This window comes from Anser brachyrhynchus, assembly GCF_964034855.1.
Source record: "Anser brachyrhynchus genome assembly, chromosome: 3".
In the NCBI taxonomy this organism is placed as follows: domain Eukaryota; kingdom Metazoa; phylum Chordata; class Aves; order Anseriformes; family Anatidae; genus Anser; species Anser brachyrhynchus.
The window spans coordinates 106690982-106715439 of NC_137696.1; the positions used below are offsets into that span (position 1 = coordinate 106690982).

General features: G+C 35.9%; 1 protein-coding gene across 35 annotated transcripts in view; it reads right to left on the bottom strand.

Annotated features, from left to right (window-relative positions):
- The window catches only part of MYT1L (myelin transcription factor 1 like), a 331277-nt gene that overhangs the window by 34022 nt on the left and 272797 nt on the right, over positions 1 to 24458 (bottom strand). For 27 of the 35 annotated variants that reach the window (XM_080588548.1, XM_080588549.1, XM_080588526.1 and 24 more), the window contains 3 exons: positions 23953 to 24074; positions 23525 to 23587; positions 22942 to 23010 (listed from right to left, as the gene is read on the bottom strand). In XM_080588548.1, the coding sequence (XP_080444674.1) occupies positions 22942 to 23010; positions 23525 to 23587; positions 23953 to 24074 (254 nt within the window). Of the gene's footprint in view, positions 1 to 1804; positions 16392 to 22941; positions 23011 to 23524; positions 23588 to 23952; positions 24075 to 24458 lie in introns of those variants that run through there. The other 8 variants (XM_080588555.1, XM_080588556.1, XM_080588547.1 and 5 more) reach the window with 3 other exon arrangements.

Genomic DNA, 24458 nt, shown 5'->3' on the forward strand with positions numbered 1-24458 from the left:
ATATACCAGTATAACTGATCAATCAGTCTCAAGATGATACCATTACACCTCAACCATTTGGACACCTACACAATTTAAAAACTAGGCTATTTCTGCATCATTCGGAAAAAAAAAATGGAAGCAACTGATATAAAAGAAGAAACCACTTGCTGTAAATTTGAATTGAGAATCTTCAGAAATGGCTCTGTACAGTTCACATCAGTTTAAAATCATATTTTTGATTAAACTAGAACAGATTTTTTATATAGGCGTGGATTTTAGAAAGACCTTCCAGATTTTGGTTTCAGCACTATAATAATTGTTTTCTAGTCTCATAAGCTGATATTGACCTAAATGTACAATATGAAATGAGAGTTTTGTGAAGTTGATAAGAACATTTTAAAATCCTGAAACATTTCTATTTGTTCATGTTTCTATTCTGTGGGAAGTGCTTATAACCACTGTGAAATATGAGATGCTGATATGAAACAGTCTGTTTCAACTACGAAGTTACTACAATATTTATTTGCTCTGCTAAATAGATTAGATAAGGAGACAACTACAAGTAGCTGTAACATTAGAATTGTGGGTCTGGAATTTCAGAATACCTTATCATACATAGAACTTGCATATACTCTACTACTTTGATATCAACTACTAAATGCCTGTGGATATTTGACTTAGGAGATTGTATGTGCTGGCAACAGTGCCTGAAAAATATAAGTACAAGTGCTTACAAGAGGCAAGTGATATGAGACCCATTGAAAATGAATGCTGTAGGAAGTGGAAGAAAGAGATATACAGTTTCCTCAATTACTTAAAGTGAAGGTAATTTGGCAGAATCAGAAGCTTACTAGTGGACTCTACCTAATAGCTTATTGCAGCAAAGGAAATACTTTAGTACTGCAAAGAGTGAAGTGACAAAAGGACTTCTCTTTGTAAAGAATGAAGTTCAGACTGTATAACACTGGCACTTTAAACAAAATCAGAGCATCCAGAAAAAGAGCTTGTCAGTGATGGGAAATGCAGTCAGCACTGCCTTGATGTCCTATTCAGTTCACAGAACATCCCAGAGAAGCTTTTGTAGGAACATAAGCATGAGCAGAAAGCAGGAAACAACAGAACAGCAACAGCTGCAGCAGCTGCATTCAGTATTGGGCTTAGATTCAATAGCAGGAATAAAGAAAAGGTGAAAAACAAAATGAGATAAATAAACTTAAGCCCTATCACTCATTCTTCACAGAAAAAAGAACTGAGAGTGTGCAGCAATTAAAAAGGCTTCCAGACAATTGAAAGAACTTAAGGAGGTTGCTGGGACTGTGGAGGAAATGGATGCAATGCCCAAATGGGTTCTGAGAGGGTTTTTCCAAATGCCAATGCTTAAAAGACTTGATGCAAGCTCAGCTCAGAAGAAAAGACAGCTTACTTCAGTACAGAAGACTACAAATAAAATATGCATTTAAACCTATATTCCCAGGTTTTTATTTAGATATATAGGAGCTATATAAGTTGATGCGCAACTTGCATATTTAAATAACTTATAGATCAGCTAGCATGGAAACAGAAATGTTGTTACACAAAGGTGCTAAGAGAGGACAGAAGTAGTTTTTTCCTTCTTGTTGTGTATAACTTTGGTTGACTTACTTTTAAGATTGATTTTAATATATAAATTATCTCTAAAATTCCAATAAAACAGAGATATAGTAACCTGTAATATAAATTCTATATAAATAATGTATAATATATATATAAATATAATTATATACAATTATATATAATATAAATATATAGTATATAAATAATTCTATATAAAATATAAAATCTATTTTTTTTTTCCTGTCAAGAATTTTTACTACAAAATTACAATGGCTTTTCAGAATCAGAAGTATTGTACTTCCCTTGTTAGAAGACAGAGCTCATGGATTTTTTTTTCAGTACAAGCAGTCTGAGCATAGCCCAGAGCCTGAGCTCAGGCTTAGGTTTGGGCTCAAGCTCAGGCTTCGTCTCTGTAAGAAACACCTGTGTTACTGAGATTCAGCAACACAGTGAATTCTGTTTCCATCTCAGTCAAATCTTGTCTTCAGAGCTTGGCCGGTTTATATACATATATAAATCAAAATGGAAATCTTGGATGTAGAATTATACAAGCCCAAATTCAGCACACCACCCAAACAGAAGTTAGGTCACATGATTATTTTTCACTAGTTGGGTGATAATGTTTAATTTAAACATCAGAGACAATTCTAGCAGCTGTAACCAATATACCTTTTTGTCTCCTTTCCCTCAGTCTCTTTCCCCTTTAACCACTCTTCTATGGCCTGCGCCAAGCCCTCTTCCTCATCACACCAGACGGTCATTTCAGCCTCACTGCCCTTATCAATAAGGCCAGTTCACTTGGTTTCCACTATGGAAAGGACATGTTATCTAGTTAGGCTGTAGTTTTAACATGAATTGGCAGGTTTGTATGTTATCTCTGTACTTGTTTTTAGCTATAGCTTTCTGGGGATTAGTAATAGCACTCAGTGGACACTCTATAGACACTCTACAAATAAAGAAATAAAAACAGTCACCAATAAAGATGAAGAGTATTGCCAATAATGGCTATGGCAAATTCCTTCTATACTGGTTTTGTACTGAGGATGCTTGATTTTTTAGAACTGAAATTAAGCCATTATTTTTTCTCACACTGGTGATGCCAAAAGCCATCAGATGGCTATTCTTTCTAGGACCTATCATCAAACTGTACTAGGATTCTATTGCAATGGGTAGATAATATATATCTTTTATAACCTATTACTAGTAAGATAATGTAATCAGTTCTAAAGTTTGATGTTATCTTTTTTTTTTTTTTTGGTGTGTTTTACACCACTTTGCATCTACTATGTTGTGGATCCAATCTTCCCTTGAGCCTTAAGTAACTACCATACCTACCATACGTAAACGAATACATAGAATGTTTATCCTATAAATTAGTCATTAAATATTTAAAACTGATGTAGCTAACAACCCAAAAGAAAAATCATATTGAATTGAGATGGGGAATAAACCAGTAAGTTGTACAAAAATTCAGAATGGCCCTTTAGAATGTTCCACACTGCAAAAGAATTGGAATTTAACAGAAAATTATATCTTCCCCATAGTTTTATTTTGACCATGCTGTCAATCTCTATAGTATAGATGTGATTTTCTGTTGAAGACTCAGAAAGCCTAGAGAAATATAATTGTTTCCCGTGGGATTTTTTTTTCATAGCAGAATGTAGAATTTTTTATTGTCTGGTGGTTTTCATGTATTTGAAATTCTGTTTTATTTGACTGAATCACCAGGAATGGAATTCATAGGTTGGGAGGCTGGAAGACAGACACAATAATACTTTGCATTTCTATCTTCCATCTGAAGATCTGAAAGTATTTTACAAACATTAATGGATAAAATCTCACAATAGTGCTTTGATGAAGGAAAGGATTTAGCAGACAAAAACTGGGGCATACAGAGGCTAAATGACTTTACACAGAAGGGGAAAACAGGCTAGAAGATATTCTTATTCACTGCTCTGTTTGCAGCTATAAAGCCATATCTCCTCTGAAACTACATATAGATTCATAAACAAAATATTGTTCTTTTCTAGTCGGGTAGTCCAGAAAAAAAAAAAAAAAAAGTTACAAAAGTAGAACTGCAAAGATACTGTATTTGCAGTTCCCTGAACTGAATGTGTGAGGAATGAGTAAAAAAGGGAACTGAACAAGAAAAGGAAGGGATGAAGAACTTTGTCAAATGAAGAAACAGTTTGGTATAAGGTCTGGTAAGTTTATGGTATGTCTATGCCTCTACAAACTTGAGTGCTTTTAAAAAAAAGAATATGTGCAGCTCTTGATAAACAAGTCCCATGTTTGACTCCAAAGAGGCAAAGAGATAACAATAATAATCTGACTCTTTCCTACACCACACACCACTGACCTGCATGGAGGACTCCAGGGGAAGAGGAGAGATGATAAATAGAGCTGTGCAGTCCTCAGTGGAAACTTTTAGGCCATGGGTGTTTCAGTAACAGTCAGGGTTTGGGCTACTGTTATGAAAACTCCTACTTAGTAGGAACTGGATTGTAAACAGCAACTCATTTTGCATTTACGTTTCTGAGCAGAGTAACTCTGCCAGTAAGTACTGTCCTAGATATTGCTGTGAAGGCAGTATGTACAGATGTATAAATCTCTGAATCTTATTTTCTGTCTCAGGCACTGTGGTAGATTATCAAGCTCAAACTAAGCATGTAAAGTGGGAACGTTGATGATTCCTTTCCTCAAGAAGCCACAGAAAAGACAGTGTCTGTTGTAACTCCAGCAGGAACACAGATGCTTTTCGACTTTTACCCTGTCGTTTCTACTTTAGTGTTGTTACTTCCATTCATTCACTGCCTAGACAGAAACCTTCTACCTATACAACCTATTTGCAGTGAAAAACTGTTAAAACTGTTCTGCTAGGATGGATTTATTTTCTCTTAATTTTCCTCAATTAAGCTGCACATCTACATACTTTTATCACTTCTTCTTTTTCACATTTTCCACCATTGTTTTTCTTTCTTGATGACTCTTTCTCTTCATTTTCAATCCTTTCCATTCAGTGGAACAGGGATTTCCATTTAACTTTTGTCTCCAGTTTGCTTTCCATCTGTATTCCTCCATAGTGTTTTTCTTCTACATTTTACTTCTGCCTTTTCCAGATCCTTTTCACAAAATCTCAGAATCACAGAATGGTTGAGGTTGGAAGGGACCTCTGGAGATCACCTGGTCCACTGCCCGCCCCTTCCCCAAAGCAGGGCCACCCAGAGCAGGTTGCCCAGGACCATATCCAGGTGGGTTTTGATGATCTCCAAGGAGAAGACTCCACAACCTCTCTGGGCAGCCTGTGCCAGTGCTCCATCACCTGCACAGCACAGAAGTGCTGCCTAGTTTTTCAGATGGCACCTTCTGTGTTCCACTTTGTACCCACAGCCTCTTGCCTTGTCACTGGGCACCACTGAAAAGAACCCGGCTCTGTCCTCTTTGCACTCTCCATTTTCTTCCTCATTGTCACTTCTTGTCATTTTTCAATTTTATTTTTCTCCCTTTTACATTTTTCTTCTCTGTACCCTTTGGCTGTTGTCTTCATTCTCTGTTCCTCCCTCATCCTTTCCTCTTTTCATGACTCTAATAACCTTGAAGTTGACAGTTCTTTATTCCTTTCCTCCTCTTTGTTGTTTCCTTCTATTATCTGTCTTCACTCATCACCCTCCTTGTCGTCCTGCTCTTTTCTCCCAGCTGATTTTGTCTTTCCCTTAGTCTGCATCGCATGTGGCCCTCTTACATAGCTGAAATGACTGGGTACACATTGCATCTTTGTGTCAGGGGAGAAATCGCTCTGCGTGGTGAAACCTTAACACTGAATTTCTTGACTGCCAAGACACAATGAGTCACTTTCTTCCACTCTTCTGTTTTCATTAAAGTCCCTGCAAGCTTTATCATTGGCTTCAAAGGGAACACAACCAAGCTAGCACTGGGTGCTCCTGAAAATTACATTCACAGCTCATTTGAAGCTTATTTAAATTGGTTCAAAAGGAGACAAAAACTCTGTGGGACAGGTATGCAGATAATGGATAATCTCAGTGGACATTGAGTCTATGATTTCATATTCCAGGCAAAACATATGATCTACTCCTCACAAATATACCTAAGAAAGCATGTGAAGTTAAACACTTATAAAGATCAAAGTTTCACAAAGATGCGTTGTAAGCCAAAAATAAAAAGGAAGTTAAATTTAGATTCATATGTTAATTAGTTCCTTGTATTCAGCCTAACAAGAAGGAGCACTTAATCACACATATTTGGTTTTAGCAAAAGTGCTAAATGCTGCTTTTTCATATGTAAAATACTGCTAACATTTCTTACATAGAATCCTGACATGAAAGTCCTTATTGCAGGTAATAGGAAATTTAAAATAAATAAATAAATAAATAAAAATCCCAAACCCCAAAACCATAAGAGATATAAAGGAAGACAATTTGAAGAAAGGACAACAGAGGCCGTCCTCGTTCCCCTATCACCCATCCCCTGTCAATTGTGTTGGTATGGCAAATGAATTAATTGAGTAAAAATCTATTTTATCATTTGTTCACAGGGACTGGATCCAGTGCAGTTCCAATGAATAGTCAAGAGATCAGGGAATCCAGTCAGGGATCACTCCTGGTGGGGTACTACCATGCCCTCTCAGAAGACATCGAGAGACGTTCAGGTTGGAAATCGGAAAGACATGGCATGGAATGACTTGTTGTTACCACTTTCATTGTACCGTCTTTCTATCCGTAAGGGAATGATGCCAGGCCTATGGAGCTAGTCCAGGCATGAGACTAAAATAATTTTGGCTCAGAGGGTTCACGGAGTAATTTCAGTCATTTCTATCTCTGCTGAGAGATTGCTCTGTCTCTCTCTTTGCCTCTATAAATCCCCAGCAATTGAACGGTTCTAAACTGGGGATGGCAGCATACTCTCCTCCTTAGGTAAAATTTAATTAATTCCTTGACTTTTTGCATGTATAATTTTGTGTCCTTAGCTCCTGGTACTATCTGTATTGCATTTCTGCATTTTTTGAACTGTGTGTGGGTGAGAAAGAACATGATATGCTTCTTAATTAAACTGAAATCCATTTTCCTATAAGCAGACTAAAATGCATCATGCTGGCATTTAAAATATCACTGTGCACTCGCATGCACAGATACACATGATGCTTTTAAATTAATTATATTGCTTAGAAAAAATACTGTGCTTTCAGTTACCACCTCTGCGTGCTGTCTGTTCTGCTAGCAGTCAGGACTTCCCAGCCTCTCTGCAGCAAGTGCCATGATGTGCCGCCCGCTGTTCTCACATCTAGCACCAGCATATACTGCCTAACATGCCAGTTGCCAAAGGCATGGTAAGTGCCTAATGTGAAATCACTTCTGTGCACTACCCAGGGGGTGTTCCGTTCACAGAAGCTGCCAGGGGGAAGCTGTGAATCAGCTCTCTCCCTGGGCACCTTGCCCACGCTTTCTCTTCTGCCAGCATCGCCTGCCTTGGAGGCAGCACTGGCCAGCTGCACATCCCATCCCTGCAACAGCGAGCACTTCCTGGCACCAGGGATGAATCAGTTCCAACATATGCAAATTCAAATGTTCATTTCCAAACACCTCATGCTTTGAAAAAGCTTCATTTTTATAGTGAAGGAATAACACACAATTATAGAGGCATGGAGAAAAATACAAAAGGAGATAGCCTTAAGACAACACATCCTACAGCTAGGAGCAAAGCCATGCAAATTCTCTGTCTCCTAATAATACTGCTGCAAACCTGTGCTTGAAAGTTAATTCAGAGTAAGGGTAAGTATGACTTTGAAATACATGGGCTTTTCTTCAGTAATTCGGGGTGGACACATTTGTTTCTGAAGAGTGTCCTGTTGCTGGTTGGTCTTACAAAATGTGAACCACTAGTTCTCTCAAGAATATCTGCCACTCAGTCACTGAAGAGCAAGATTTCTAATCAGGGTTTGCAGAACAGCCAAGAAGAGTGACTTGATTTCTTTTGCTTCTTGTATGTGAAAAGAGGTCAGAGAGAAACAATTGAAGACAATAGCACAGGCATAGCATTTTGGAATTCTTTACCCTGGAAGGTATCTTCAAAAGCTCTTGCAACTGGTCTAGCTTTTCTATTTATGATGTAATGCAAATTTTAACACAAATTTAAATTTATATTATGCCAAATGTTGAATACTTTAAAAATGTATTATTTAAAGTAGGGATTTTTCTCCCTGTTAAAGGATTTACATTATGGTTAGGTCAGTAGCCTAACTGGTTGCCTTGAACACCATAAAATTATCAATAGCATCATTCTTGAACTGCTGTCTCTGTTGCTACTTCTTCAGACAATTCATGCTCTGCTCTTTTGTACTATGTACATCTTATCCTTGGTGAAGAAAATACCAAAGGCTGTAGTGGGAACAGCAGTATGACCTTGAATGTGTCCTTTCCTGAGTTTCCTGGAGGTTTGGGATGACTTCAAAATCTACAAATCTGGAATACTCAAAAAGTTCAGCACCTCCACAAGAAAGACTCAGAAAAAAAACCTATCAGATTAGGACTACTAAAAGCAGAGGAAACAAACTAAAAACTTTCAATAGTCTGTGGCCTTAACAATCTACTACTGTTGTTGGGAAGAAGGTGTACCTCCTGGCTTTAGACACTCCTTAGCTATTCTGTTTATCTGTTTTTCATTTGAACATAACTGTTCAAGTTGTACACTCACACATAATTCATCAAAAGAAGTAACCTAGAAGAGTAGGAACAGGGATAGTTGGACATAAAGTAAAAAAGAAAGGAAAGGCTGAGTGGGAAGGATGGAAAGAATAACAGCTTGAAGAAGTTCCAATTTACATGCTCTCTTTCAAATTAGTTCATTTAATATTGCTATGAAGGACTGAGTCTACAAAAACATCTGTGATATTTCTAGCCCTTTATAATTTAGAAAGAAACAGGAGTCCCATCTCTAACAAGAGTTCTCTCAGCCTAGCGTTACGGCAAAGCCATAAATGAATATGATGGTAAACATCTTTGAGTTATATAGAAAATATATAAAGGGGTTAATGAGGGCTCATAAGTTTGGAAAAAAAAAATCATCCAAATGACAGAAATGTAATGGGCTTGAATTTTCTTCACACTATTAACAGCTTTTCTCTTAGTCTTCTGTTTCAAAAGAGAAACGAAGAAGATTATTTTCAGTGCATATTCAATACGGTAAGATAAGTTACGCCAGGAATTTAGTGTAAAATGTGTTTATGAGACTAACTGCACCATAAGCCTAAGAGGTATGTTTTGTTCCATGCACACTCACTATGCTGTACCTATTAGTAATGTGAACAAGGGTTATTTTAGTATAAAGTTCCTATATTGGATGGACTTCTAAATCTCTTCTGAATGTATGGTTTCTATCTGAAAACATGTGCCATCCAACAACAAGGACAGGTTAATGTTTGGAAAAGGGGATCAAGCCCTCAAGTGTTTCACTTCTCTAGACAGCTGAAGCACAGGAACTACTTTCTATTTTGGGGGTGAAGAGTCAACAGCAAAAGAGTAAAATCCTTCAGTTTTTATTTTATGAAAACAAACATCTTTTTCCCTCTAGGCCTACAAACATTTGTCAGAAGCCCAAGTGAGGAAATGTGAAAATACCAAGTGTGAATTATATCATACTGTAAGAGGCAGTCTGGTCTAGTGAGAAGGCTAATGAACAGTACAGCTAAGGGAAATCCAGTTTTGTTACTGATTTATCATGTGAGTTTATACTAATTTTGAGCAGCTTCTCAGGCATGCTGTAAGTTTTGGTGTGATTGACTTGAGACTCATGCTCCATCTACATTGACTTTTAAGTATAACTTCAGCATTTACTTGAGCCTTAAATTACCTTAGTCCTGCAATGTTAAGCAAAGCTTAATGGCATACTGAAGCAAAAATTCTTATTGCAAGTCCAGTCAAGAACCTATCTGCAAGGAGGACAGGTTGAGCACAACTAGAGCTATGTTACAAGTACTCCATCCTACTGTCTTGAGGTAGTCTCAGAAGACAGGCAGCGGACAGACAAATCAACCCTAATGAAGTAATACTTAGGAGTGAACAATGTCTTCTGTACCCTTCCCAGCACTCTGAGAACTATAAACACTGAGTCACAAGTCTGTATTGCTGCACGATGCAACAGGATGTTTAGGGTCTTGGAGCACTTGATATATGAGGCTGCTAGAGCTGGGCTTGTTCACTAGGAAGAGAATGATCTTATTGTGTAAGAAACAATCTTATTTCTGTCTACAAATACCTAACAGGAGGGTTTGGTGAAGGCGTAGCAGAAGTTTTCTCAGAGGTGCACAGCTGAAGAATAAGGAGGTAGCAGGGACCAGCTTCAGCATGAGAAAGTCCAACTCATTAAAAATAAATAAATAAATACCACAAGTCTGGGCAAACCCTGGAACAGGTTGTGGGATCTCCAGCCTTGGAGACACTCAACAAGGTTCTGAGCAACTTGCTCCAAATGGATTATTGGCCTGAGCAGGAGTTTGGAGTAGGTAACTTCTGGAGGTAATTTTGCATGATTTTATAGGTCTGAATAGATCCTTAATGCTCTATCAGAGAGCATACTCTTTGGCCTCTTATGGGAGCACAGACACAACTTTTCATTACTGATTTCTGGAAAGACCAAGACCTATTATTCTACTTGATTTCCAACCCTTTCTTGATAATTCAAGTTCAAACATCAGCTAATTCTTTTGTATAAAAATTTCAACAATTCGATTTAAAATGATGATTATGAAGTCCAGTTTGCCTAGTTAATGAATGCTCAGAGAGGGACTGTGTAGCCTGAGAAAACGTTCCCAGTTTCTGCTCCAGGCATTCAACTGCCTCTGCTTCTGAGCTTCCTGTCCCTCTTGACAGGGTATTGCAGCTGTCTGGATAGCAGTAAGAGAAACAACTGAGCTTTCAGCATGGTATTCAATGACCTGAAATGGGTGCCATTTCACCCTAACCTGTCAAACTGTATGAAGCAGTTCACACTTCATGTGAACAAAGGAGACATCCTTTCAGTCAGGGCAGGAACCTCTGATAAGACCATTAAAACTGTTCCAAGCTAAACTACTCCTTGTGCTGGAATCTGAGACTGTATTTGAACAGCACTTAAGTAATAATTCCAGCTTCATAAGAATGTTCCAAGGTGTCATTAACTATAGCACTCAAAAATGAATTGTGCTTTTTATTGTCAGGCGATATTCTCTAGTATCTTTTCTTACTTTGGCCCTCCTTACTTTCTCCTTAAAGTTAACAAAGGCAGAAAGGCCAGGCTTTTGTACAGTTTCCCCTTCTGTAACTCCCATAAGATTAGGCAGTGCAAGCTTAGTTTATACTGTAAACATTTCATGAAAGAACCACTTTAATTTTGCAGTCTAACAGCTGCAGGAATTGCTTCCTAAACAGCCGTGCAGAGTGCTGGAGAGGTCAGAGGTTACAAACAGGGATAAATGGCTGTGCAGCACAATGGTACTGTGAGGCTGCACAGTGCAGTGTATAAAACAGCTCGCTCTCTCCCAGAAACACTTTGCTCCCGGTTGGGAATACAGGCAGAGAGAGAAGTGCTCATGCTCTATTATATCCTAGGGTCAGAGCTCTCATACTCTGTAGAATTGGAAAAGTAGAGTTGAGTGAGAGGCTAACAACTTTTACACACTTTTTATAAGAAAGAGGTTTCCTTCTTATTTTTATTTATTTATTTTAACAAAACACTTCCTCTTCCAAAACCACTTGTTGCTTTTGTGTGCTTATAGCCAAATATCCCTGAGTATCTATTTACTGCTCTTTACTCTCATTTCTAATTCACTCAGTTAGTTTTGATACAGATCTCATGCAAACATTAATTATTTTCTGTCTTCAGGTTTTCTATTTCCAAGGTGAGTATTTACATCTTGTATTCAAACAATTTTATTTATTTTTTAAAACACTATCCTCATAAAGATTCCTGCTAATTAACTGCCCCCTGACAAGGATTTGGAGAATAATACCTGGGCAGGAACACAGCTGAAACACAAATTCTCTGTCTTGATTAGCTCAGAAGTTGTGATCCTCAGGTATATACTACACGGAAGAAGAGCATCTTATGAAACCCCTTGCAATGAATCAAGGATAGGCAGAATTCCAGTCTGAGCACCCATACAGCCACAGGAAATCCATAAATTTCAAGATGATTACAACATCTCAAGAAGGTCAAATGAAAGACTGTGGAACAGGTTAGCCATCAAACTACACCGTTCAGAAATGTCTCCTATAGTTTGCCACTTCCCAGTACTCATTGTGCACTGTACCTCTCATACAGAATTTAATCCGTTAGTTGCGTGTTTAGAATGTGCTGTATTTACCTTTTTTATGCTAAGGGAAATTTATGAACAAGCCTGGTCCCAGGGAGAAAAAAATCACCCTTTCATAAAATACCATAAATACCATAAAATTAATAACAGTTGCTTTACTTTGGAATGGAAAATATTTTCATTGATGTGAACAGACAAAAAGCTTTTCTTGACCTTAAAGACATTTCCACTTCATTCTTGATTATATAAGGATTTATATGAAGACATACACACATTTGGTCTGTTATACATTAACAATCACAAGATTTTTTTCAAAAAATGGAGATAAATGGTTCTTATACGTTTACTTATTACTTCTTTTTAAACCAGTAGCATTTACTGTCGGTTCAGTATGCTTAATATCATCATTTTCAAAAAAGAATTAAAATCAGGTAAAATATGGTTAAAACATTGTATTCTGGATATAAATTTTGTATATAAATTGGTAGACAATTACTTCTCATATGAATTAAATATTACTCATTATTTTAATTTGTGGAGGTTTATTGTATTAAATAGAAGTCAAGCAAAAGTTAAAGAGCTTCCTTACCAAGATTTTATTAATACCTCTAAAATGTTTTCTTCTAAAACAAGTAATGATTTAATGGGACCCTGCCTATGACAACAACAACCTGAAACTGCTTTTGTCTAGTGTAAGGAGTGCAAATTCTGCTCATGGGGATATGCATGGAATTTGGCCTTGTAATATTGTTCTCACTCCATTAGAAAAAAAAAAAAAAAGCTGCTCAGGGCCAGCTTTTTACAGCTACCGAACATAATCTCAGATCCAAAGCCAACTAAGTCTGGATCAAGCCTCAGACTGTCTCAGAAACATTGGAGGTCCTTTTCTGTAAATGACTTCTGAAGATTAAATTTTAGCTGGCTTAAAAAAATAAAGAAAAAATAATAATTCCATTCTTTCAGATTCTTTACACTTAAGTCACAACAAGTGTACTGGGTGTTATTAGAAAACAAGGCTTGCCCCTCCTCCACTGCACCTATACTTTTGGAACATACTTACGCTTTCCTGACAGATGTTTCTTGATTAGTGCATCAGAGGAAAACAAATCACCACCTACAATGGTTCCTGGAGAAGCCTTGAGAAAAAACCCATAATCTATATTTTTTTAAATGATTTTGTTATTTAAATACAATTTTTATGAATTCCCTGTTTTTTTTTTTCATAATTTATTTATAACTTTTATTCAAGGGGAACAAAACCAGCAATGTATCTCTGCAGTATCCAGAGAGTACCCAACATTCACAGTTTTTATAACCAAACTTATTTGTGAAATGTGAAGTAGTTAAAATAGCAGATATTGAATTCATACCCTTAAAAAGTATAACCCTGGTACTTAAACGAAAAATATATAAATATTTGTAAGAAATGTCCAACATAGTTTTTCATTTTTATATCTATCATATGCTCACATCTGCATTATAAATTCAGATCATATAGCCAAAAAGGAAATTATATGTAGTTTACGTATTAAACTCTGAATTCAACATTCAGTAGACTGCATTTAACACAGGGTCATTTTAGTTCTTTTAAGTATTGTCAGTTTATACAAGCAAACAAAAAATCTCTAGGCTCATTCATTGTTTAGTAGGAAAAAATGAATTAAATTGTGATTTTCATACACTGTCTGCTTTAATTTTTTTTTTTTTTTTGGTGTGAATTATGTGTTCAAGAAAAGAGCCAGACTGACTGGCCTGGAAAAAAAATAGTTATTTACCTGTAAAAAACAAAGCAAAACAACAAAGAATGACTGTGGTTTGGTTTTCTTATAAACTGTGTCTGTATGATTTGATTCCTTTCCTACTTAATACAGAAGTGCTCCAGTATCTAATCTTTTGAATAAATTATATTTATAGCTCTTTTAAGCTGATCGTATGCTTTCATAATGATGTCCCCATTAAACTGCAGCCTAAAAATTTGGAAACTGTATTCCACTCATCTCAGCATAGTGCTATCTCTGAAGTTTGAAGATGGCATTTTAAATATCACTCTGACTACTTTACAGCTGATTGTTTAAATAAAACAATGTAAATAGTATAATTCTGGAAATCACTTTTTTTTTTTTTTTTTATAGACTCAATTATTTGAGGCCCCAACTTTTTCCCTTTTTACCACAGTCCAAAAAATAAATAAATAACAATAGTAATGTGCTTCTCCAGCAGTCCTCCTCTGCCTCTTTTTTATTACAGAAAATAGATACTGCTGGAGCTGAGTGCAGTGTAAGCACAGTTGAGCTTACACATTATAAAACTAATTAATGATGGCCAGTGCTAACACATTCCTCAAAATCTAAGGTTGTTTCACACAGTGTACACCAAATAAGCCCATGCTGAAAGAGCACAGTGTTATCTGTAGGAGAGAAACCAGTAGACTTCGAAGCAGTGGAAATTCTCTGTGTGTTAGGGTAGAAGAGCAATTTTTACATGCAGATGAGCAAATGTAAATTCCACTTACTGGGAATACAAAAATATTGTAAAATAAGGTTATGATGAGGTGTTTATGAGGGATATGGGATATTTTAGGGATATAAAACATTGATATAGAAACTACAGTGCTGCAAAAAATGTGTGCCACATAAAGTCCCAATAGCACTTAGATAAAAAATAAAGGGGTGAACTTAACCACATGGCAAAATTAGATGTTACTGTGCAGATACAGACACCAAGTAATCGAGTTAGCAATTGGCCACTCTAAGAAACCAAACAATGCAAGGGATTTTGTAACTTCAAAGATTTAAATAAGGCAATCAAACATGAATGCTAACCCAAGAGAGCAGCTGAGGGCATCTGCCCAGATCATCACTGTTGTATTTTAGCGTAACTCCACTGAAGGCAATGGAGCTATGCTAATTTACACCAACTGAGGATCCAGGCAATCATATTTAGGACTTCAAGTGACAATATTACTTTTATTTTGTGGTATATATTAAGGGTTTTGGCAAGTCTGACCAAACACAGAAAGTGCAAAACACTGCACTTTTATTTCCCCTTTTAGCAACCGTGTAGTTTATGCAACTTCCCATGGGGATTGCCTCAGCACTTGGGATATACCACAGCATCATGTTGCAGATCTTTGCGGATCTGGATGGAATGAGCAATTGGTTATGATCTGTTGGTTTGAAGCAAAAAATGATCAACATCACAATGGGAGTTTGCACAATAACCAAATTGTGCCAAAGAAAAGACCCTTGAATTGAATACAAGCAAATGCCAGGCTGAATGAGATTAATTATGTAGGACACATTCAATGACAAAGAGATATGACCAAACCCAAAGAAGGCAGAGGTAACTGTACAAATGGAAGGACTCCAAGACAAGAAGGCCTTAGAGAGATTCATTGGGCATGTTAACATAACTAAGCAAATTCATTGATAATTAATCACAATTAAGTGCTCCTCTCAGAATAACTGCTTAGGGACTGCACAGAATGGCACTGGAATGACTGACAAGAGAAAAGTTTTGAAAATTAAAATGAATCATCAAATAAGCATTCACACTGAAATAACTGTTGATTAGTGAAGAGCCTTGGAACTAAGGGTAGCATCTTCAAAACTGTTTAAGTTGTTATTGCAGACACTAAATTCCACTTTCAAAGTAAGGGATATATAAGTTGCAGGGATGTGGATTCCCAGTGCTTACACTCTTTTTGAAAACAAACTTTAGACTCGTAAGTCATACAGGTCGTTTGAAAAAAAATATTTTAATTCAGTCAACATTCATCTGAATTGAGACTATTCCAGGTTATAACTAAAAGGCAAAGGCTTTAAAACACTGATTATAATCCAAACAGCAGCAGACGTATGGCTAGCAATATCTTTTATTTTAAACAATTAAGTGCATAGAGAAGAAAGAGGCCATAAAGTATTTGAGTATTTTAAATGCCATTGTGCACATTAAAGCCTCTAATTCCAGTGTGTTTCATGGTATTGAAAACTTACTAAGGCCCTGATTCTGCAAGGTGCTTCATGCAAACAATTTTGTGCCTGCATGGAACATTTCACAGTATCAGAGGTACTGATATGCAGATGACTTGTAAGGAGCTTTTTAGAAGGTACATGCTTTTAAGACTACCTTTCAGTGATGAAAACAATGATGAAGGGTCTTATGTAAACAGAACTCAAGTATTTTTAATTTTGGAGACAAAAGTTGACAAAATTAAGTGAGAAAAATGGAATGACTCAACCTTACCAGAGTCTGAATGAGTTATTCTAACAGAAAAAAGCCCAGCCACTTCCATATGTAAAACTTATTGCGACTATAGAGATGAGGTTGCTGCAGATGATGGGTTTCTATACAAAGGACATTATCATAACACCACACAACATGAGGTTGGAAATGCTAGGTATAACCTACAGTGCCCATTTGAGTATTGAGAAGTGCAGGAACAGAGCCCAAGGTGTTCTGTTCTGGCCAGGCATGCATGCTGCCATCAAAGATAAGGTATCCAAGTGGAAATCTGCAATAAATACAGGAAACAAAAATGCAAAAAAAACCCACTGAAACCACATGAGATTCCTAATTTCACTTGGCCCAAGGATCTAGTTGAACAAAATGGGAAAGATTATTCCTTATAGGGGAACTAATATTAGGGATCTATGTTCCTTGGTTTTGTTTTTAATAATTTAAATTAGATTTGCACACTAACTTGCAATTTAATAACACATTGTAAACTGTAGTTTATTTTACCATAACATTGCAGACAAGTTAATAAAATACTGTTATTTACAAATGACTGGCTCTAGTCATTTTTAACATTACACCAAATACATCATGTCTGGTCCTTGCAATCACATTTTCCATATAGAAATTAGATAAAACATCAAGAAACTTAAAAAAATATTTGAAGATTCAAAGAATACTTACTTAGCATCAAGTATTGAATTGTAACACAAAATCACTTACTAGGCTCAACAACTTTAGTATTCAAGAAAAATTGAAATGGCAACTTCTACTAAGTTTCCCACATAATAAAAAAAAAAAGGAAAAAAAAAAAGGAAAAACAAAAAAAGACAAACAACAGAAAACTAGGGAAAGGGGAAAAAAAAGATAACATGAATGGAAGTGATTATTACTCTTGAAACAAAGAGTAGTTTTCTAAGAGAAAAATGAGTGAAAACTGTATAATGGGTTATAGCCTTCCAAATGTCAGTCTTGCTGAGTTCTTATAAGAGGACAGATTCAGTCTAAGCAGGAAAAGGCAAGGCAAGGCAAGGCAAGGCAAGGCAAGGCAAGGGCAAGGGCAAGGGCAAAGGCAAGGCAAGAGGTAGTACTCCTGTACAGATGAAGCAACAAATATACACTCAGGCAGTGAATTTCCTGCCTGTAAAAAGTAAAATTTTATCTCAAGTGGCAAACACAAGATGTAGGTGGAGAAACCACTTCAGCAGCTAAACAGATCTCTGCAGAAATAACTGTTCTGACTAGAAAAAGTGACTGTGTATTGGGAGAGCTATCAAAGTTTAAAGAGGATAGATACTGATCAATAATGCCCAATAATAGTCTCGTTATCTGTCTAAAGATGGGAGTGTTTCAACAGTGTTTTATTAATTATCCTGTTTATTTTTGTCTCTACATTTCAATTCTGTATTTGGAGAAGGCTTATTATTATTATTATTTTTTTTTTCCAGATGACAAAATCAAGGAAGCAAATATTACTTCTTTTCTGGTACTATTTGATTTTATGTATTAATCATTATAAATAAAACATGAGCTTATCCATCTCTGTGAGGATATCCCTTCTTCCCAGTTGCCAGTTTTTGCTGAGAAAACTGCAGTAAAATTATTTAATAAACCAATAAAACGTGAATATTTAAAGTTATACTAACATGGAAGATTTTTCCTGTAAGTGTGAGCTAAGCTAATCCTTTCTATCCAGAAAACAGTACTGCATGTAGTTATTCCTCCTTGAAAAGTTGTGGTGAACCTTTTAAGCCAGGGAGGGCTTCAGAGAAGCTCACTTTTCCATTTGGACTTAGTGGAGGACAATGCTAGGATGACACAACTGGGAATGGGGAGACAAGGCTAAAGGGAAGATAAGAGAAAGAGTAGAGGATGAACACCAAGATATGAAAATTAGCGCAGAGTGACAGGTAGAGAAGGAGGTACATAAATTCCAAATCTTTCTTTATTGTAGAGAATGCACAAAACCAGACTTCACTTTCAGTTAAGAAGAGAAGTGGAAAAGAAAAGCTTTCAGGCTTCATTGCGTAGAGGGAAACGAGACTGTCCTCCTCCCTGTAAGTGCTGTAGGGTAATGCCAAAAGATGTCCTCCACAGAAACAATAATGACATGCAAAATCTACATAAAGACACGGATGTTTGGGGTCTGAAGTAATGGGAGTATTATATACCATTTATGTATCCAGACTTGTAGGCACTTGGTTGAACTGGAAATCTTTATGAGGTTCAGATTCTTTAATATAAGCACTAATGTGATTTCCTGGCAGAAAACTGACCCAAAGGACAAACGGTAAATATTGATAATTTGACAGTCAGTTCCACAGTAGTGCAAGATAATGTTTAGTTACCTACAGCTTTTTAAGAAGTATCAGTATTTTTACATCAAAGTAGGATCAGAACTAAATTTGTCATTTCCATGGACTCTCTGGAACCAGTTTCTCTGGTTAATGGGCTGGCAGTACTCTGAGAATAAAGGTTCTCAGTCAGCATGATACATTTTGTCTGGGATTGATTTACTGATCATCAAAACATTTCTTTTAAAAACATTTTTTTCTTTTAAATAAAATTAAAAGAGCTTTAAATGTTGCCTTTTATAGTATTTATAATTCTACAATGGGATTACAGTTCTGAAGCAACTGTAAGTGTTAGGAAGAACTTCTATGAAAAGAAGCAAATAAGGAAAAACGACGAGGAAAGGCCTCTAGGTAAGATTAAACTGGATTTAACTTATGAATATTTTAATATTGGTGGCTGTCACTAGGTGGGCTCTTAATTGCTTTCCCATGATAGTTAAGTTTACTCATCAATATAGCATTCCTAGATCTTTTAAAAATAAGTTGCTTTTTACAAGCATTATAATTCAAATCGTAATGTTGGAAAGGCTTGGATTCTTGACAGGCATTAATTTCTTCATAGATCCTTAAAGCTGTTGATGTCCTTTTTGCCACACCAGTAACTGAGAATTCAAACCACATAAAATATTTCATTATTTCTGTTTTGTTATGTCGATGAGATCATTGACCAGACTGTGTAACTGCTTTGGCCTGTCAACAAACTATGCACAAAGACTCAAGTTTTCAGTCGGACTTTCGGTGAAAGAAGAGAATCACACAATCTGCTCAGTAACCCAAAGCAAGAAGCCTTATATCAGCAAAGTATGGTTGGCAAGGAATAATTAGGACAACCCTGGAACAATTTAACTGAAAGTCACATTACTTTTCTGGTAGCCAGGAAATGTAGTTGATGGAGCTTATAGAGCCACAATAACCAAAAGGCAACACAGTGAACATAATTATTAAGCAAAATATTTTTTGTCTAAGCTTTACAGATTCTCCTGTTACTTTGATTATGAATAGAATATGAACATTATCTGAAGTCTCCAGTGTCTGCTATTTTTAATTTCGGTTAGGTCTTAAAAAAAAAAATCTGAGTTCTAGCAGAATTCTAGTTAGGAAGGTGCATTATACATAATTTGTGTGTATTGTTAAAATACGCACAATAATATTGTGGCTTTGTAGAATGTGATATGAAGGCTATACTAGCACATATGCAATATTTTCTACAAGAGCTATGCATGGCAAATTGATAAAATTGTGAAATCATCCCACAATATGCAGTCCAGAAATTCAATCCCTATACTAAACTATCATCTCTTCTACTGCACTACCAATTGTTCACTAAACCTCACACGTTAGATAAATATTTTCCAGAAATTTTACAAAGGTTGAAGTCTTTATGGATGACTGGAAATAACTATATGAAAACCAGAACGAGGAATAAAAGATGAAGAGAGAGGAACAGTACAGATTGAAAGGAACAGGACAGAAGGGAACTCAGCTTGGGATATAGGCAAATAGTGTGTATATATTTCTCTCTAAAGCCTGGGGCAGGAGTCAATGTTACTGATACTCACTACTCTTCTGCTATCAGCAAATATGTATGAAACACATTAGCAAAGTTCCCTACCTCCTTCTGGTGCCAATCCATGCAGAGTGTTATACCTTTTACTGCTGTTACTATCACAGTAATTCAGTTGACCTATGTAGAGATTCCAAAAGTTCTCATGATGCTAGTGGCCTGACAGAGTGCCAGCAGGATCCTGCATTATGGGAGTTGTGCTTCTTTTCAGCTTGCTCTTTTTAAAAGCAAGGAAATTATACCCCCAAACCTCACACACAAAAATATAACAAATGTAAATGAAGTACTTCACAGTTTAAAAATTCCCAAATCAAAGTTGCTTATGTAGCTTTGGTTTAGCTGCTTCGTGCATATACATAATCATATACATGATCACATCTTCTCCGCTATTAGGCAGAGAACAAGAGCAGAAATGAAAGTTGTATAAAGGATGCTGTCATCCAAAGGACTCCCACTTCCCTGCTTTTGAATATATTTCTTTGTACTAACTTCAGCATGATGGCTAAGAGGCAGAGAACAATAAAAATATGAATGTGATGGAGATAGGATATGGACTGATTAGATAAGGAGCTTAAGACAGAGTAATGTAGAAAAAAATGATAAAGAAAACAAGACAGTGAATGGGCAAAGTGGAAGCTGGAACTGAATAAAGAGTCTGAGGTGGAGGAGAAAGGATATTCCCATTGCTGTGCTCTGGACTCTATTCTGCTTTTTTATATAGCTCATTCCTTTTCACAGATGGTCAACCACTCATTGTGTAGAGCTGCCGAATTCCCACAGCTTCAAGAGAATTCAATGGGTAGTTGGCTTTCAACATATACAGTTCTATATATCATGAAGAACCCTGACAAGTTGAGTCCTAGATGTCTCAAATTGAGCTATCAAAATTGCATGTTTAAGTTTTCTGTCTTTAAATTGGTGATAATACCAACCCTGACTTATTTCAATGTATAATTGCAGGTGAAAATAAATTAATTCCAAGTGAAAATAAATTAATCCCCTTATAACCAAGCTATGTTAATTAAGAAACACTCAGATGCAATGGTAATGACAAATATGTGAGTGAATTATAAGATATAATCTGAGAGTACAGTTTGAGAAAAGTGCAGTGAATAAAAGACGGGGCCACACATGGGATAATGAAGAACATAGAGGAAATCCATTAGTTGTTTATGCAGTGACTACTGTCTGTCCCGTGCAACGTTATTTGTTGTCCTGTGAAAAAATATGTGATCAGAAACTGAAGGATTGCCTTGTAATAAAAACGCAAAAGAGAACCAAGTTAAGTTAGCCTATTTAAAATTCTCACATTTCCTGACTTTTGAATTCATCTAACAGAGTTTTAATGTGTTCATTGGGTACTATGATAACTGCTAAATAAATAATGGATGCTAACCTAAGCTTGTAATTTTAAGTATGTATTAATCTTGTTCTCTTTGTGTAGGCAAAACTCGCAATAGGTAGAGAGAATGGCATGAAAAATGATTGGAACTCAAGTTCAAGCTATCTTTTATTCACTCTGGTCTGTATTGGGTAGGCTGGACTACAGATGCTTTAGAAAAGTAGAGGAGATGGGATAATTCAGGAGCACTTTCCCAACTCAAGTGTAAACTTTATGAAGGGTTAGAGCAGCAAAGTATGTGCTTAAAGTATTATTAATGCTGCTCCAACAGTCTTGTCTATGCTCTGTTTATGTAATTACAGTTCCTTGAACTCCTGCTGCTTGACCTGTCCCAACCCAAAATACAGGCCCAAATCTTAGTTTCTCTGGGTTATTTGCCTGTATTCTGCTTATACTTATATATGTTCTTTGATCTCATTTACAGCCTTTCCACTGGCATATCATATAGCCTTCTAGCAGCAGATACTACCATGATCTGAACTGGTTGTTCAGAAAAGTTAGTTTTGACTGGAGAGGTAATACATGTGATTTTTGTTCCTATTGTTTGCATTTAGTGACTAAATTAGATAAGACTAGAAAGAAAGCTAACTTCAGTAGCTTTCTCTTGCTTGCTTTCTCATGTTTCCCATGAGTTTTTTTTTTTTCCATCCAAGTAGTGAACTCAAGAAATGCTAGTTAATGCACTCATGTATGGTAAAGACAGAATATTGCTTATTCTTAGTAGCATAAGCTATTCATTCATATTTTCCCTACTCAGTTTTCCCTTGTTATTTGTGAACATCTTCCATGTTACCCACACTACCATCTCAGGAATACCACTAACTCATAGCACAGAGAAATGCTATAGTTCTTCCACATACAGAATTCCAATCAAACATATGGTGCAGGAAGACAGATCAAAGCTAAGTCCTACAATTCTCTAACTTTCATAGCTCACAAATGTCATTCCAAATAACTGCAAGGAAATTGGAAAGAATGTGTGTTAAGTAGGGGAATAACTAAGTAGACACTAAAAAACATAGTCAAATGAGAAAATGCATTAAGCTGTTAACAGTGATACAAACCTGGGGAAGATTATGCAAGCATTTGGAATAAACAGACTGCTCTCTCTTCCCTCCAGTCTAACCCTGAGAAGCTACACCATTTTACTAGTTGTGTAATCAGAAGTATTTCATTAGTCTAATCCCATGAGATTTTTCTGTTCTAACTAGCAAGCTCAAATGTCCAGAAAATAAAATGAACAGGAGTTTAAATATCTAGTTTAAGCATTCCATCCCTATCACTTAATGAATACACAAAAGAAAATACTATGTCATCAGACTTATGCACAGACCCAGTCTGTGTAGAATTTCTAGAGAATTCACATACTTTCCAAGCATGGATCAACCCCCTCTGCATCATCTAGCAGGTCTCCAGACAGATAGTGTTTCTAATTTCTGATGTAACTATACACAGTTTGTGGTCAGATAAATATTTATAAAGAAAATATTTGTTTTTTATATCTTACTTGAGTTCTTGTGAGCTTGTGGCCAGCATACTTCGAATGCTTTTGTCAGCCAAGGGACAGCCAGATAAACTGTAAGACATGGTAGGACAGACAAGTAAGTTAATCTTCTTATTAACTGAACACTTTCAAACAAACACAACATAAAAATTAAAAAGTAAAAGTTTGTAATGCAGAAAAGCGATGGGGCAAGTGCTGTAATATTGAAATTTGTAATATAGTTAACCCTCTGAATATATTTAGATATCAACGTTACTTCCAAAATTACATACTATAAATGTTCTTTGTGTTTTTTTTTGTTTGTTTGTTTGTTTGTTTCTCTATGAACTAGTAAAATGTAACGAAAATATTTGTGGTTCCTGGGTTAACTACTTAAATGCTTAATAATACTTTGGAAATTTTAGTAATCTATTTAAAAATAAAAGACGTTTATACAACACACAAATTAGCATGCTTTTAAGATCAACATATATTACTCAAAGGGTTAACACATAGTTCAACGTTTTACTTTGACAGCATTGTTGAGGTAAGCTGAAAACAATAAATTGAAAAGACAGAATCCACCATGAAAAAAATGAAGTCACACCTTCTATGTGAGGCGTAATTACCAGTCACATGACCACTCCCATCACACCCTGGTGTTGGACATCTGCCACCAAACAAAAACAAAAACAGCCAAAATAGTAAGTATGTTTAAAAAAAAAAAAAACTTTTAAAAGTTTCATTGTTTCCAGTTTAGCTGCAATGACTGCAAGGGGTTTTAAGCATCCTAATCGAAAAGCTGCAAAATGAACAGGATTAAATGAAAATGGCGTCTCAATACAATATAGCATCATTAAGAACAAGCAAATACACATTAGCTTATCACTTTACTTAACTGGCAGTTTGAAACATTTATATGCTGCAAATGTTGCATGCTCATACTGCAAGGCGTATATGTACTTGTTTGTTTAAAAGAAGACAAAGAGAAAAGATTAAAAGGAGAAAAATAATTTCACCTCACATTATGCTTACGTTATTAAATCCTTTTTGCTCTCTTTGCATTGAGGGTATTTGGGTTTAGGACTTGGGATTGTTACTTCACCAGGATACCTTCTCTCTTCAAGGGCCTCTTGGAAAGGATCCAAATCTTCTGGCTACAGGCAAATATATGAGAATTAGTTTCAAATAGGTGATGTTACAATTTACATAAAATAAAGCACAGTCATCAAACATTATCTCCTTTAACCTAGTCTGTCAGAGAAAAAATAACTAAATTATTTTATATATTTTCACCTATTAAACCTTTAAATAGTACTTAGACATTTTGATGCAGACTTCACAATATATGGAAATTAATTACGTTATTTAATTAGGAAAGAAAAAAAAAGGCAAAACACAGCTTTTTATATAACTGTCATAATATTTTCCTTTAAAAGAACTGATTTTTTTTCTAAAGTCACTGGAAAATTGAGGAACAGGAAAAAAGAAGACTAAATGCAGCATCAAAAAGCCATCTTAAATAATATTTTTTAACATTT